General features: G+C 49.4%; 2 protein-coding genes across 4 annotated transcripts in view; both read left to right on the plus strand.

Moving 5' to 3' along the window:
• Positions 1-4,001, plus strand: part of CACNG8 (calcium voltage-gated channel auxiliary subunit gamma 8) — a 24,845-nt gene extending 20,844 nt beyond the window's left edge. Inside the window, exons 8-9 of the mRNA XM_011385671.1 lie at positions 3,372-3,423; positions 3,798-4,001. Coding sequence (XP_011383973.1) covers positions 3,372-3,423; positions 3,798-4,001 — 256 coding nt within the window. The remainder of the gene's footprint in view (positions 1-3,371; positions 3,424-3,797) is intronic.
• A 1,844-nt stretch (positions 4,002-5,845) lies between these two features.
• On the plus strand, positions 5,846-15,027 carry CACNG6 (calcium voltage-gated channel auxiliary subunit gamma 6). Of its 3 annotated transcripts, XM_011385637.1 has the most exons (4): positions 5,846-6,170; positions 10,509-10,583; positions 11,722-11,859; positions 14,789-15,027. In XM_011385637.1, exons 1-4 carry the CDS (start codon positions 5,846-5,848, stop codon positions 15,025-15,027), a joined length of 777 nt encoding a protein of 258 aa, XP_011383939.1. The 3 variants fall into 3 exon arrangements, with proteins under 3 accessions (XP_011383939.1, XP_011383940.1, XP_011383941.1); XM_011385638.1 differs by lacking the exon at positions 11,722-11,859; XM_011385639.1 differs by lacking the exons at positions 10,509-10,583; positions 11,722-11,859.
• The last annotated feature ends 996 nt before the right edge of the window (positions 15,028-16,023 follow it).

Here is a 16,023-nt window from a genome sequence, read left to right on the forward strand (position 1 = left end):
GCCGAAGTGCTCCGCATTGTGCTGAATATTGAGCGCTCAGTGAGGCAGACAGACAGGGTCCCCAATATCCTTGTAGAGTTTACATCTTGTGCATTAGACGATCAAAAAATTGTGTACACAACAGTAAGTTATAATTAGGATATAGGAGAAATTTGAAATGCTACAAATATGCTCCATCAGGGGCTTCACCCAGCTTAAAAGAAAGGGATATTTTAGCTGATGCTGAAAAGATGACAAGCCAGCCAGGTGAAGCTAGGGGGAAGAGCTGGCTCCAGAGAACAGCCTACACAAAGGCCCTGGGGCAGAAGGAGTTGCAGAGAGGGCTTTTAGCAGTGAGCCAGGTTCAGATGCAACAAGAGGAGGCTTAAGACCAAGGCCCTGCCAGACTCCCAGGGACCACTGACACAGGGACATCTGGGTTAGGCTAGGAGTTTAGATTTTATTCTGAGGACATTGGGGAGCCATGGAATAAATGGCTTTCAGCATGAGCACAACCATTAATGGTGTACAAGGGGGCGGCAGGAACTGAAGAGATGAGAGTGAGAGGCAGGGACGGGCTGGAATCCAGCATCAAACATGCACTGGCTCTTGAAACTCACTTGTAGAAGGAAGCAGATAATTAACACAAATACTGAAGCACAGGAGCCATGTCTGGTGTGCAGGAGAGGCGCTGAACTTAAAGGTACTGTTTCATTCATTCAGCCATTCACTTGACACTTATGCGGCTCTGCTAATGTACCAGGCAGTGCACTAGAATCAGTGTCCCCTGAGGTGAAACAGTGAAGCAGACCCTACAGGAGCCTTCGAAAACCACAATCCACATAGAGTGATCGGTGCTGGAACAGGGACCACATGGACATCTTGAACAGAGAACGGAGTGACCGACCAGCTGCCTGGAGTGGGTGGCACTCATGTCATGCCCAGCCTGGGTTTCAGAAGGATAAGTAGGAGTCTGCCAGGTGATAAAGGGGGTGAGGGAGGCTTTCTAGCAAAAGAACAATGCTCGCAAAGGCTTGGGGGAGTGAAACAGCATGCTACATGGGGCAGGATGGGGTTGAGAGATAAGCCCAGAGAAGCAGCTGGAACCAGTCTTAAGGGGTTGGAGTTCCAGGCTTAGGATTCAGGACATTCTAAGGGTAGTGGGGAGACATGGGAGAGCTTTGGGCAGGGTTAAACAGGCTAAGGGCAGGGTTAGATGTGGGTGTTAGGAGACCCCTGGGACATGGCTGTTGTAGATAGTGACAGGAGGGCGGTTGAACTGGGCAAAGGCAGTGGGAGTGGAGGTGGTATGGGTTTGAAGGTCACTGAGGACACTGAAGATCCCATGCGTAGTGGATTTCCCTTCGCTGGCTCAGCAAATATTTCCTGAGGTCTCCAGGATGCCAGGCCAGGTTCTTGGTGATGCTGGAAGTGCAGAGATGACTCAGGCCCTGCCCTGCCCCTGGGGGCTCCTGGTTTAGTGGGAAGATAGATGGGGCATAGACAGGGTGGGAGTGGACAGCAATGGCACCAGGCTGTCAGGGTTTCTGCCAGGGTTCAAGGAAGAATGCCGTGGGGGCCATGTCAGGGAGAGAGCTAAAATGGGGACAATACAAATTAGGGAAAACTTGGTGTAGGGATGATACATGGAAAGAAGAGACAGGAAGAGGTGGCATTAAAGAAACAAGTTTGGTGAGAAAGGGGGAAGAACTGGTGAAGGGGTGGTGGGTTCTAGGGTTCAAAGGCCAAACAGCAAGAAAGGTGGAGGGCGGACAGAGGGAGAGACAGGAGAGGGCTGTGGGAGGACAGAGTCTGGGAGAGGGAGGAGGAGAGACAAGGGAGAAAGGGTAAGAGCAGTAGAGATCCAAACTAGGTGAGTCGCAGAAAAAGAAAGGTAATCCAGAGAGGAGAGAAAAAAGGACAGGAGAGAGACTGACACAGAGATGTACACGTCAAAAAAGAGACATCTTGGAGACACATACACAGAGATGGAGAGGTAGAACCACAGAAAAGGATGTGGAAATCTGCTCTCCCATGTCTCCCCACTACCCAAGTGTAGCGTACAGGGATGACACTTCTTTTGCTTGCTTGTTTTCAGTATTTGAGAAACATTTGTGGAGTGCCATCCTGTTCTAGACTCAGGCTAGGCCCACAGCATGTGGTGAGCATGTGGTCAAGGTCCAGCTCTCCTGGAGCCCACACGAGAGGCGAACAATACGTAAGAGAATTTCAGTTTCGGGGAACTGCTTTAAAAACTAAGCAAGATGTGGTGACGGTTATGGAACAGGGCCCTTGAGAAGCCCTCCCTGCAGAGGGAACATTGGAACAGAGACGTGGGTTGTAAGAAGGCTGCGTTCTGGCCACCATGGCAGGTGGCACAAAAGCCTCTAGGAGCCCCAGGTTGGCGGGCAGCCCGGGAAGCGGTGGGCAGGTTAACAAGGGGAGCAAACCAGGTGAGGTCAGAAGCGCAGGCTGTTGGGTAATCATGAGGAGCCTTGTAGCCCTGACTCTATGGGATGAGCATGGCATGGCACGGTTATGCTTTTATTTACATTAAAGAATAACAGAAGGCATATTGTGCTGAGAATAGATTTAGGGGTGAAAGTGGCAGTAAGGAGTTAGGGGACTGTTGTTCAGCTCAGGCTAATTTGGCCTGGACCCACATGGAGTCAGTGAGGGTGGAGAGAAGTGAAGAATAGGGCATGGGACTTTGGAGATGGAGCCTGTTGAAGTGGCCAACTGGATATAGCGGGAGAAGGAAGAGAAACCAAAATGAGGGGAAGTGAGAAGCTTAATTGGGTGTGTGCCACTTAAGTAGCTGCACTGGGTGTTCCCAGAAAGGGGGCCAAGGGATCAGGATTCCAGTGGAAGAGTCGAACCACGTGACCTTTGGCCACAGTCAAGTTGGGTATCAGGTACTGGGTTGGAAATGGGAGACTAGAGCTGGGGGCATGGTCACGGCTGGAAATACAAATTTTGGAAACATCATTGTGTAGGAAATGTTTAAAGCCACCAAGCTGGATGAGGAGGTAAGTGTGGATAGAGAGGTGACCCCAACCAGAGCCTGGGGGGCATCTGCATGGGGAGAGGAGAGAAAGTGGAGGACAGGAATTGGCCTGTGGCGCTAAATGCCACTGGGAACTGGAAGAAGGTCATGAGAGCAAAGTGACCGTTTGCTCCATTTGATAGCAGGTCATTGCAGTGCAGGGGTGGGGACTGGGACCCTGTTTGAGCTGAAGGAATAATGAGGGAAGGAAGGTAGAGGGAAAGGAGACCAGGCCATCCTTCTGGTGTGAAAGTGACAAGAACCTCCATACCGAAGAAAAGAAAGGAGGGGCAAGGAGAGAGGGGACAGAACAAAGTATCCTGAAAAGAGAGCTGTTACAGCAGGGTGTTGAGAAAGATAGGGAGACCCAGGGCCCAGAGAGGAGATGGATTCAGAGGGTAGGTGGACCATCCCCAGCGCTGCCTTACCCAGCTCCATCCCGAGCTGCAGCCAGAGCCGAGCACTGCCTCGAATCCCCCTTTGGAGCCTCTCAAGGCCTGGGAAGACCCAGTAAAGCCAAAGAAAGAACAGGTTTTGCCCATTCATTTAAGAAATTTCTGATGCCTTTGCAGCTGCCTGCTAGGCCAGCTGCCTGGGTTGAGAGTTAATCAACACAGAGGGAGAGGACCTCTAACGGGGACACCTTTCCTAGCTTAGGAGGGGACGTCTGTGTGTCACCATCTCACATCACCCATCATTATCCATTGCTTGTGCGTTCATTCAAGTCATCTAATGCACATTTCCTGAGGCCTCCTGTGTGGTTTCGGGCTAGCTGGTGCTGAGCACGAGGAACCTCCTGCATCTGGGCCCTGCTCCAGGCCAGAGACAGCAGCAGACGCACACAGTCACATGTACTCCAATGGAAGCGGCACAGGGTGCCCTGGGCATCCAGAGCAGGATGCACAGAAAGGGCAGTTCACCAGCAAGGGGCTTGGTGAAAGGTGGGGCCCACCTGGGCGGTTGGCACAAGGGCTGAGGGCCGGTGGGTGGCGGAGTAAAGACCAGGCCCTGCTGCCATTCCACATGGCTGTCCTGTCCCTGCCCCTGGGGGAGCGAAGCTGCATGGAAGGTCCTCTGGGTGCCCTGTCTAATAAATTCGGTGATGAGGACTGTGGCTTTGATTCCTGCGCCCTGGCACCCAGCCTCTCCCTGGTTCTGCCCTTTCTACCTCCTGCAGAGCTGAGGACCCCAGTGCAGAATTGTCCTTCCACCTTCAAGACCCAGGAGTCCAGACTCCAGCCCCTCCTCCCTCAGACCTGGGGGTCCACCCCCCAGCCCCTCTTTCCACTGACCCAGCAGTTCAAGTTCCCAACCTGCCTGCTCGGTACCAAAAGTCCAGGCTCCCTGCCCTGCTCCCTGTTTGGTCACCAGAGAGATCGGACCCTCACTTCTCGCACTTGCCGCTTAAGGAAATAATGTCCTTTCAGGCTCCAGCCGGGTCAAGACTCGGCCCTAGCCCCTCCCCTGCCTCTTGTCCCTTAAAATACCCGGGATCCCTATGGCAACAGGCGCCAGGCGACAGGTGCTGGTGTTATTTACGGGTCGAGCCCGAAATAGCCGGGAGCGTGGGGGTGGGCGGCTGGGGGCGAGGCCGCAGCTCGAGCAGCGCTGGTGGGCGGCCGGGCCGGCGGCGGAGCGGAGACCACAGTTCGGAGGATTGCGGAGCTGGGGCCGGCGAGGCGCCCAGGCAGTAGCGCGAGCGGGGTCCCTGCCCAGGAGCCTGGGGTGGGAGGCCTGCGGGAGGCGCCCGGCCTGGAGCTGAGGCTGGAGGCGTCCCAGCCGGACGGGCCCTGGGAGCCCGGGGGAGGGGGGACCCAGTGATCCCGAGGGGACGCAGAGTCCCTTGGGGATCCCAGCTGTCCTCTGGACCGCGGGCGGACTCTGTCCTCATTTCCTGAGCCGCAGTGTGGACCACAGCCACTCCATCTGAGCCCCAGTGGGGACCCCAGGTCCCCCTCTTGAGCCCTGGGAGAACCCTCAGCCCCCTTCTCTGAAGTCCATTGTGTCCCTCGGCCTCTGGTCCCATCTCAGTCCCAGTGCAGACTTCAGATCTCTCTTCTCTGAATGGCCAGGGAGACCCTCAGCCCCTTTGCCTGAATTCCAGCAGGTCCCCAGCCCACGCCTTCTCTGCACGCTGCAATTCCCTTCTGTGACTGCTGTGTGTGGGGAGGTGGGGGGGTCTGGGGGCGGTCCTTCTGCCTCTCTGAGACCCAGAAGGAGTTCTGACTTCCCTCCCTCCACCTCCACCTCCCCCGGCAGCCCCAACTCTTCCTTCCCCAGAGTCTGAGCCCAAAGGAAGCCAGCAGGTGTCTCCTCTAAACACTGGGAGCACTTCTGCGCCCCCTTCTTGGGTACTCCAAACTCTGAGCCAGTGGGGAGCTCCGATCCCTTCTGTCAGGAAACCAGTTTCCCTTTTGTTATTACCCCAGGCAGGAACCCTGGCAGCCCCTCGAGCTTCAGCCCACACTTCATTCTCCTGGCCCTGGAGTCTTCTGCCTCCCTCCTGGGCACCCAGGTTCTAGCTCTGAGCATCAGGGGGCCTTGCTCTTTCTCTGGGTCACATCGTTTCTGTTGAGTTTCTGGGGGTACTCCAGGCTCTCCTCTGGACCTCAGAGGGTTCCTTAGCTGGAAGGTCTTGTTTTTTTCTCATTTTTCCTGAGCCCCAGAGGCACCCCGGCTCCCTCATTGGGAGGTTGCAGGGAGATTCAGGAATTCCCTTTTCAGAGTCCAGGGGAAACAGCCCCTCATCCCTTCAAGATCCCAGGCACCTCCCCGCCCCTGGGAGCCCTCTACACCTGGGCCCATCCCCACACAGTGATGATGATGTGGTCCAACTTCTTAATGCAAGAGGAGGACCGGCGAAGGGGGGCATCGGGCCGGGCTCGAGGGCAGCACAAATCTGGGCTGTCGCCGGAGCAGGAGGGGAAGATCAAGCTGGTGCTGCTGCTAACCTCTGTGGGCGCCACGCTGGCTGTGCTGGCCGTGGGTACTGAGTTCTGGGTGGAACTCAACACCTTCAAGGCCAATGGCAGCGTTGTGTGCGACGCCGCCCACCTGGGACTATGGAAGATGTGCACCAAGCGACTGTGGCAGGCAGACGTGCCAGTGGACAGGGAGACATGCGGCCCTGCCGAGCTGCCTGGAGGTGAGTTGGCCCCCAGTGCATGAACCCCAGACAGTCAGAGCACCCTGGTGGGAGAAAACCCTGCTCCAGAAACAGCCTCTGCCCCAGGGAGGGAGCTTGTACCCCCAGAAAGAGCATGAACCCACATCGGCCCACACTCCCCAACAGCTTTTGCCCAAGCACAAACTGCAGAGAGTCTGTACCCCCAGACTAGCCTGTGTCCCCCACCAGTCTTACCCCAGACCAGCCTACACCCCCAGACCAGCCCTTATCTTCTGATCAGCTTGTTTCCCTAGACCACACTATGCCTTCAGGCAAACCTGTACTCTTAAACCAGCCTGTACCCAAAACCAGCCTGTACCCCCCAGACCAGCCTGTATCCTCACACCAGCCTGTATCCCCAGACCAGCCTGCACCCTCCAGACTTGCCTATACCCCCAGAGAGAGCCTATTTCCCTAGAGAAACCTTGTACCTCTGCACATGGCCTTACCCCTGAGACCCACCCTGTGACTCCAGACACAAATGATGCCCTCAGACAGCCTGTGTCCCCCAGAAACGCCCACAGCCCCTGAGACAGCCTGTGCATGTGTCCCTGTGCATGTGTCCACACACAGCCTGTGCCCTTAGAGAATCTGGGTTCCTGGTATCAGCTTGCTCTTTCACACCAGAGACAGCCTGTACCTCTATCTTGCGGGCCCTGGGAGACAGAACCTTACCTCTGACCTCCAAGTAGAATCCATACCTATTCCCACCTACTGATTCTGCCCAATAGAGTTCTCACCACACAGATCCCAACACCCAGGCAGCCCTCGTGCTTCCTCTATTTACCATCCCTCTCACCTCTAAATGAGCCACCTGCATACTCCAGCCTTCTCATTTGCTCTTACAGACACTCCCCCACATGCTTCACTTTCCCACAGAGTAGCCCTATCATTCCTCGCTATGTTAGGGAACTGTCCCCTACCTCTCACACTCCCTGACAGGGTACGCTATGCTTCTTGCTTATACCAGTGGGACAGCCTGTCCCCCTTGGGAACGGGCTCTCATGCCACCTCCACTGACCCAAGGAAACTATCTGACACCCCTCAGGGTCCATTCAGGATGGCACATGCTTGACCGCCTATTCCTCCAGGCTCCAGATAGGACACCCCATGCTCAACTTCCCTAGATGTGGAACCTTACATCCACAGGGTCCCAGCTAGGATACCCCAAGCCCTTGGTAGCAAAGTGGGATGTCTGAGGTACTCATCCACTCAGCATCCAGATTAAACACTTCACTTCTGCAGATGGGCTAGTTCTTGCCCCTCAGGCCTCAAGCAGGAAGTCCTCAAACTTCTGTGAAAATGGGATGTCCAGTAATATAAATATTAGATGCTTATGCCGTGCCTGGCTCTGTTTTAGACACTTCACATGAATCAATGTGTTTCCACATAGCAACCCTGTGCATAGTTATTACTGTCCCCATTCTACAGAAAAGAAAAATGAGAAGAAATGTAAGTGGCTTCATCTATGCACCCAGCTTTGAACCCTGGTCACTTCTGTTCTTAGCAACTACCCTAGATTGCATCTCACTAGTCTACAAAGATGTCCCAAAGGTCCTCGCTGCACTGGAGGGGATGTCCCACCCACCTCACTGTATTCAATGGGGTCCTTCACATCCCTTGCTGTCCCCAGATTAGTCAGAAAGGACTTCAACTTCCTTACGAGACAGCTACTGTCACCCCACAATCCCGACCATTCAGAGCACATTGCACCTCTTTCATTATCTCAGAAATACCCCAGTGCCTGTCAGGGACATTCCAAGGGGCCACGAGGGGGTGACCCATAAACAACTCTTTTCCAAATGGGTTGTGCTATATCCTCTGGGGTTGGAGACAAGATGTCCATATTATTAGTAGTCAACGTGGGATGCCAGACACCCCACACTCTCCCAGAATGGTGTCCCACGCCCACTAGATGGGGCTCACACTTCCTGTGTGTATGTAGACCATGTTTCCCCCACTGACTGTTACACGCAGTGTCCCCTTCACTCTGCTGCACAAAGCATAAGGACTGTCACAACTAATGCCCTCCTCCTTCCCCCTTCCCTCAGCCTGCCAGGTCCAGTGTCCCGTACCACCCCACCTGACTCAGTCCATCTCTTGTCCCTCCACATCCTCCTTCAGTTTGGAAAGTTCCTTCCTACTCCTCAAGACTGCCTGGTCCCTCTCATATTTCTTTCAGCCCCTCTTATTTTCTACCTCTCTCCTCCCTTCCTATGCCTCAGTTTCCCCATCCATAGAATAAGAGAGAAGTGAATTAGATGAATTCGATTGAACTAGGTGAATTCTACAGGAAGTTCTGGCTTTAAAATACAGTTTAAAAAGTGCCTTAATTTTTTTCAATTGGAGTTGACATTCAGTATTATTTTATATTAGTTTCAGGTGTACAGCATGGTGGTTAGACATTTAGATAATTTATGAAGTGATTTCTTCAATTAGTCTAATACCCACCTGGCATAGTTATTATAATATTATTGACTATATTCCTGTGCTGTACTTCACATTCCCATGACTATTTTGTAACTGTCAATTTATACTTCTTAATCCCTTCACCCTTTTTACCCAGCCCTCTAAAGCCCCTCCCATCTGGCAACCATCAGTTTGTTCTCTGTATCTATGAGTTTTTCTGTTTTATTTGTTCATTTATTTTGTTCTTTAGTGTTCACATATAAGTGAGATCATATGGTATTTGTCTTTCTCTGAATTATTTTACTCAGCATAATACTCTCTAGGTCCATCCATGTCATTGTAAATGGTAAGATTTTCTTTTCTTTTATGGCTGAGTAATATTCCTTTGTATATATACGTACCACTTCTTTATTCAATTGTCTATTGATGGGCAAGAAAATGCCTTTTTTAAGTTTAGGGTTTCTTAGATCTCAAGTACACAAAATTGAATGAATCATACTCTTCAGTTTATGTCACAAAATCATTACCAGCCTTTGCAAGGTTCTTCCTGTGCTCTATTTAACATTATTATTCTTTTATTTCATTCCTTCCTAACTCATCTCTTTAATGTGTTTGATAGGCATCCAAGCATATATCTTTCCACTTGGAAAATATATAGCATTACTTTATATCTGTAGGTGTTTTAATTTACATAAATAATATCATGCTATAGATGTTTTCCTGTTTTTAATTTTTTCTCCCAACACTGTGTTGGGGAAAACCTCAAATCTCTCCAGGTTCTGTTAGCCTTCTGACTTCCTGTTACTATAAACAGTACTGCAGTGAACATCCACATATATATTTCTGAGTGTGGTTTTTGTCTGGATGTAGCCCCAGAAATGAAAAGGCTGGGAATAAACATACTTCATTTAATAAAGTCTATCAGAGTGCTTTCCAGAAAGACAGGCATACCTGCGAGTTCAGCACCAGACCGTCGCAGTCAAGTGAGTCCCATGAATTTTGGGGTTTCCCAGTGCACATAAGAGCTATGTTTATACTATATTGTAGTGCATTAAGTGTGCAACAGCATTATGTCTCATAAATGTACATACCTTGATTTAAAAATACTTTATTGCTAAATAAAGGCTAACCATTACCCGAGCCTTCGGGGAGTCATAAACTTTGCTGGTGGAGGGTCCTGCCACAATGTTGATGAAAACGCAGCATTATTGAAGTGCAATAAAACGAGGTCTGCACCAGGTTACACTCCCAGGTGTTTCCTGTTCTTCCAGCGCTTGATATCACCCTTTTAACGTTGGCTCATCTAATTGCTCTTCAGTGGCATCTCCCTGCTGATTTGAGTTGCATTTTTGGGATACCTAGTGAGGTGTAGCATCTCGCCCTGTACTCGTGAGTCATCCAGGCAACCTCTTTTATGAAGCGACTATTCATGTCTTTGCCCATTTTTTACCTGGCTTACCTTTCTTTTCCTGCTGATCTGCAGGACTCCTGTGGGTCTTCTAGATGAGAATCCTTTCTAAAACTCTCTTCTGAGTCTGTTAGCCTTCTGTGGCCTGTACTTTGGTGTCCTTTGTTGAATAAGGCAATTATCCATTTCTAACCCACTTGATCTTCAATAAATCCACGAGGGAGCCAGGAAAGAAACTATTATCTCATTAAATAGAGGAAGATCCAGAGGCCCCAGAGAGGTCACTAGCCCTCCCAAAGCCGTAGACCCGGAATCCCAGCTCCTGGATAGCGGTGTGACAGCAGGTGGCTTTTACTTTTCTGAGCATCATTTTTCTATCAATCAGGGATGCTAATGTCAAGTTTTCAGGCTGTTGAGAGATATGTTAAGTGCAGTCCTGAGCTTACACTAGGGACCTCCATGTCATTATCTCCCTTTTTCTCTCTTTCCTGATCCCACAGAAGCCAACTGCACCTATTTTAAATTCTTCACCACAGGGGAGAATGCACGCATCTTCCAGAGAACCACAAAAAAAGGTATGAACTTTTCACTCCATGGCGGGGTCGTAGTGGGAATATGCTGACTATGCTAGAAGAGTTCTTGATAGCAGTATTCTCTTCCCTGCTTTGCCCCAGCATGGGCTCAATTCTTATGTCCCGGCAGGGAGTGGGTGGGGTGGGGGGAGTGCTCCTATCTTTGGAAGTGGTGGCAGTAGGGTCATGGTTTTCTTGCCTCAGCTCTGCCTTTGCTACATGCTGCGTAACTTTGGGCCAGTCACATCCCCTCTCTGTGGGTGGTACTTTAATACCTCACAAATGTGCATTTACCACATGCTAAGCATGGTGCTGGATGTTTCATGTATAAGATCTCCATCCTTGCCATACCCTGCAGGCAGGGGTTTTATCTTAACTTTCCAGATGAGGAAACAAAAGTCCACAAATGATTAAATTAATTTTTCCCAGGAAGTGGAGAGACGAAGGCAGGATTCAAACCCTATGGTGCCTAGCACATAGTAGGTCCTTAGTAAACAGTGGTTCATTACCATCTTTACTCCTTTCCGTCTTGCCTTGGTGCTAAATGAGCTTGGAAAAGTCTCTGTGCTCCTCCAGGATAGTGAAATAATCATGTATGGAATAACTGCTGGGTGCAGGTGCTGCACTGGACTCTTTACACATGTGATTTATAATCCTCACAATAGCCCGATCAGATAGAGATTTTGATCCTGATTTTCTAGAGGAGGAAACTGAGGCTCAGAGAGGTTCGATGACTTGACCAGAGTCTTCCAGTTAGGCAGTGGCTGGGGAAAATTCCTACTTGAATCATTCCATTGTAACATACCGCCTTCTTTGTCGTCACCTACATACCTACTGCCTCAGTTTCCTCACCCGTAAACAAATGGTGACCAGATCATAAGTGATCATTGGTAGTTTCCATCTTATTCTAATCCTGGCTCTGTTCTATTTTTGCTCTGTGACCTTAGACAAGTAACTGGTCCTCTCTGAGTCTTAGTTCCTTCAACAGTACAAGTGAAATATTAGACTGGATGTTCTTCCACTTGAAAATTCTTTTCTAGTCCTGAATCTTCTGTCTTCTTGGTTCTGGGTCCCTATAGGGGAGTTCTTCCCACTCCCTGCATCCCATATTCTCTACTTCTTCCCCTTCCTCTTCTCGCAGAAGTGAATCTGGCAGCTGCAGTGATAGCAGTGCTAAGCCTGGCAGTCATGGTCCTGGGGTGCCTCTGTGTCATCATGGTGCTCAGCAAAGGTGCAGAGTTCCTGCTCCGAGTTGGAGCTGTTTGCTTTGGCCTCTCAGGTGAGGGTTGAGAGCCTGGAGGCTGAGGCCACTGCATGCTGGAATGTGGGATCTTCAAGCCCTGTTGCATGCTGGGAGGTAGGGAATCCAAGTACTGTTGCATACTGGGAGGTAGAATCTCTAAGCTCAGTTGCATGCTAGAAGGTTGGATTTCCAAGCACCATTGCATGCTGGGAGGTAAGGTTTCCAAGCACTGTGCATGATGAGAATTAGAGGACATTCAAGGGCTTTAGAGGTCTCAAAGAGGGGAAAGTTCTAAGGCCCGTTGGCTGAGAATTGGGGGAAGGGTGGTCTCCAAACACTTTTAGATTTGGACCTGGAGTTGGCAAGGACCATTGCATTCTTGGAGCTGAGGGTCCAAAAAAATGCTGCATCTTGTGAAATGTAGTCTTCATTGGATCAAATCCTTTTTAATGTGGATAGAAAGGTCATTAATTATATAAGCATTCATTTGTTAGGGCTGCCATAACAAAGTACCACAGTCTGGGGGACTTAACACCAGAAATGTGTTTTCTAGAGGCTGGAAGTTTAGGATCAAAGTGCTGGCCAGGCTGGTTTCTCTTGAGGCCTGTCTCCTTGACTTGGCAGTTTTCTCCCTATGTCCTCACATGGTCATCCCTCTGTGTCCTAATCTCCTTCTTGTAAGGGCACCAGCCATACTGTATTAGAGCTCACCTTAGTAACCTCATTTTAATTTAATTATTTCTTGAAAGACCCCATCTCCAAATATAGTCACATTCGGAGGTGCACTGGGGGTTAGGACCCCAAGACGTGAACTTTTGGGGAGGACACAACTCAGCCCACAACAATACATGTACCCAGTTATCATCCATCTTTCCTTCTAGGATGAAACAGCAGGTAGACAGGGCCTTTGTTAGTCTCATTTATATATTTTGTACATATTTCATAATGAGAGTTCAGTTAAGATCTGTTGAATGAGTAAAAGATGCATGAATTCACAAAGGAATGAAGAGAACTGGATAATGTCTCCTCCTCATCCAAATGCTTTTGCACCTGCAGTGCCCTAATCCTGAGCTGTGTAAAGCCAAGAAGGGGCTCATAGAGGGACCATTGAAGCATGGTACACAGACTCCAGACCCCTGATTAAAATCTGTTGGAGAAGTAGAGTACAAGAAGGAAGGAGGCTCATGGACTGAGGTTGGGGCTCAACTCCAGGGTCTGAGAGGGGAAGTAGCTAGGATCCATGACCATGGATCACCATGGTCCTATGTGATCTGACCACTGCTCACCTCTGTACTTCCATTGCCTACCACTCTTCCCCCTCCCCACTCTCTATGCTTTGATTGCATTGACTTTCTTTTCCTCAAACACACTATTATACTCCATCCTACCACAGACCTTTGCACCAGCCATTCCTTCTACTTGGAACAGCCATTGCTTAATTTTGGGTGTGGCTAGCTTATTTTCATCCTTCGGGCCTCAGCTCAAGTGGCTTTTCCCTATAACACTATCTAAAATCCTTGCTTCTCCCCGAATGTCACTCCCCTTCCCATCATCCTGTTTTTATCTCCTTCCCAGTGTGCCATCATCTCTGAAATTATCTCATCTTCTGGTGTGTTTACTTTAGAGGTTGCAACCTGTCAGCCTACAGGCCAACAATGGCCTATAACATGCTTTGTTGGGCAGGCAGTGTGTAGAAATTTCTCTGAGCCAATATTTAAAGGTTGGATCTCTTACCATAAAAAACATAATCATATAAAAATTCTATCTCTTCTTGAAAAATGAGAAGATTTGGCAAGTTAAGTCCCCATTTCTGAAGGGCTGCACTTGACTGAAGTTGGGTTTTGTTTACCATACCTGCCTGATTTGTTTTTTTATACTTTCTTATCTCCTGCAGGCATTTGAGTATTGCAAACCTTGGCTTATTTGTTTGCCATCCGTCTCCTCCAAATAGAATATAAGCTTCGTGAGGTTAGGGTCTTTGTCTCATTCCTTCTTCTTTCTTTCTTTCTTTTTTTTAAATTAAATTACATTACAATTTGACTTGACTGCCCTTCTTTTCATTTTAGGATCCACTGTCTCTCTTTTTTTTCAACCTAAATGGGGTATGATTGATGAGTAGGAATTATATGTATTTAGGGTATACAATGTGATTCATAAACAGCGTGAAACGATCTCCACAATCAAGCTAGTTAGCATATCCATCACTTCACATTGTTACCTTTTATCGCGTGTGGTGAGAACACTTAAGATCTACTCTTAGCAAATTTCAGGCATTCAACACAGAATCGTTAAGTAGCGTCACCACGCTGTACATTAGATCCCCAGAACTTGTTCGCATTATAACAGGAAGTTTGTGCCCTGTGACCGCCTCCCCCCACCACCACCCACTTCCTTGCCTCCAGCCCCTGGCAGCCACCACTCTGTGCTTCTTTGAGTTTGACTATTTTATATTCCACCGTCAATCTTTACAAAAGCCTTGATGGAGTCTTATTTTGACTTTTGTGACTCTTAATTTCCGGGTTTTCTTTTTTCTTCTTTTAAAACAGTAAAATACATATATGTAAAATCGACCATTTTCATCATTTTTAAGTGTACAGTTCAGTGGCATTAAATATATTAACATTGTTGTGCAGCCATCACCAACATGCAGCTCAATAACTTTATCTTCCCCAGGTGGCACTCTGTCTCCATTAAACAATGACTCCCATTACCATCCCCTAGCCCTGGGTTTCCATCATCCTACTTTCTGTCTTTCACTTGTTCCTCCCTTCTCTCCAGCTTCCAAAATTGTTTCTACTATATAGTCAGTGTTTAGTAAGTAGTTGTTGAATGAATGACTGTGAGGGTGCTCGGAGGTCCCCCAGGTTGCTCATTTGAGGAACATGTGATGTGTACTAGGGGAGATGCTCAGACCCAAGTTGGGGTCCTCAAGGGCCTGAGCGCCATGTCTATCCTCTTCCAACAGGCCTGCTGCTCCTGGTCAGCCTGGAGGTGTTCCGGCATTCCGTGCAAGCCCTGCTGCAGAGGGTCGGCCCAGAGCCACCTGTGGCCCCGGCCCTGACCTACGAGTACTCCTGGTCTCTGGGCTGCGGTATGGGGGCTGGCCTGGTCCTGATGCTGGCGGGTATCTGCTTTCTCTTGCTTACCCTGCCGTCCTGGCCCTGGAGCTCACTCTGTCCCAAGCAGGGGCACAGGGCTACCTAGAGCCACCATCATGCTTTCTCCAAGATCCTTCTAAACCCTTCTTTCTCTATTGTCCCCTCAAAATCTGTTGTCCCATGTCCTGGACAAAGAGCGTTCTCCCTGCTCTGGGGCCCACGTTGTGTGCACAGACCTCTGTCTCGTGCCCTCATCTTTTTCTCTCTGTAAATATGTTTTCCTTGGTGGCTGAATTTGTGTCGCTTGGGGGTAGGATAGGGAGAGGCTTTTCGCAAACAAGGGTCCCAAGGGAAGGCTGGTGGGGACCTGAGGGGGTAACTAGGGATGGGGAGGATGAAGTCAGGGTGTTAGGAGGGAGTTGGACCTATTAATTTCTCCAATCTAGATGTATTGACTTGTGGGAGAGGTTCTTCCGGCTATTGTGAAATTTAGGGAAATAGAGGAGTGGGAAGGGGAGAATGTTTGGGTATGACCTTGCTGTGGTCTGATTTGGGATTAAAAGTTTGGAAATTTAACAGCTTTGATTTGGAGTCAATTTGTGATGTGATTGTGCATTTTAGGGTATAGAAAAGTGACCACTTGTTATCCCCCAGAAACATGCTACATGCTCCTTATAAGCTCTGAAGTCACATGTCAGTGAACCCATGGAAAGTGATGGAGAACTGAGCAATTTAGGACATGACCATTGCTATGGGTTGAATGTGTCCCTTCCAAAAATATGTGTTGGGTTTTTCACCCTTAGGACCTTAGAATCTGACCTTATTTGGAGACAGGGTCTTTACAGAGGTGACCAAGCGAAAATGAGGTCACTAGGGTGTGTCCTAGTATAATCTGACAGGTATCCTTATAAGAAGACGAGATCAGGACACAGACATGCACAGAGGGACGGCGAGGTGAAGCGACATGGGGACAAGATGGCCACCTACAAGCCAAGGAGAGAGGCCTGGCATGGATTCTCCTTCAGAGCCAGCAGAAAGAACCAGCCCTGCGGCACCTTGATCTCAGACTTCCAGCCTCCAGACCTGGGAGACAATAAATTCC

This window comes from Pteropus vampyrus, unplaced genomic scaffold (assembly GCF_000151845.1).
Source record: "Pteropus vampyrus isolate Shadow unplaced genomic scaffold, Pvam_2.0 Scaffold745, whole genome shotgun sequence".
Taxonomy (NCBI): Eukaryota; Metazoa; Chordata; class Mammalia; order Chiroptera; family Pteropodidae; genus Pteropus; species Pteropus vampyrus.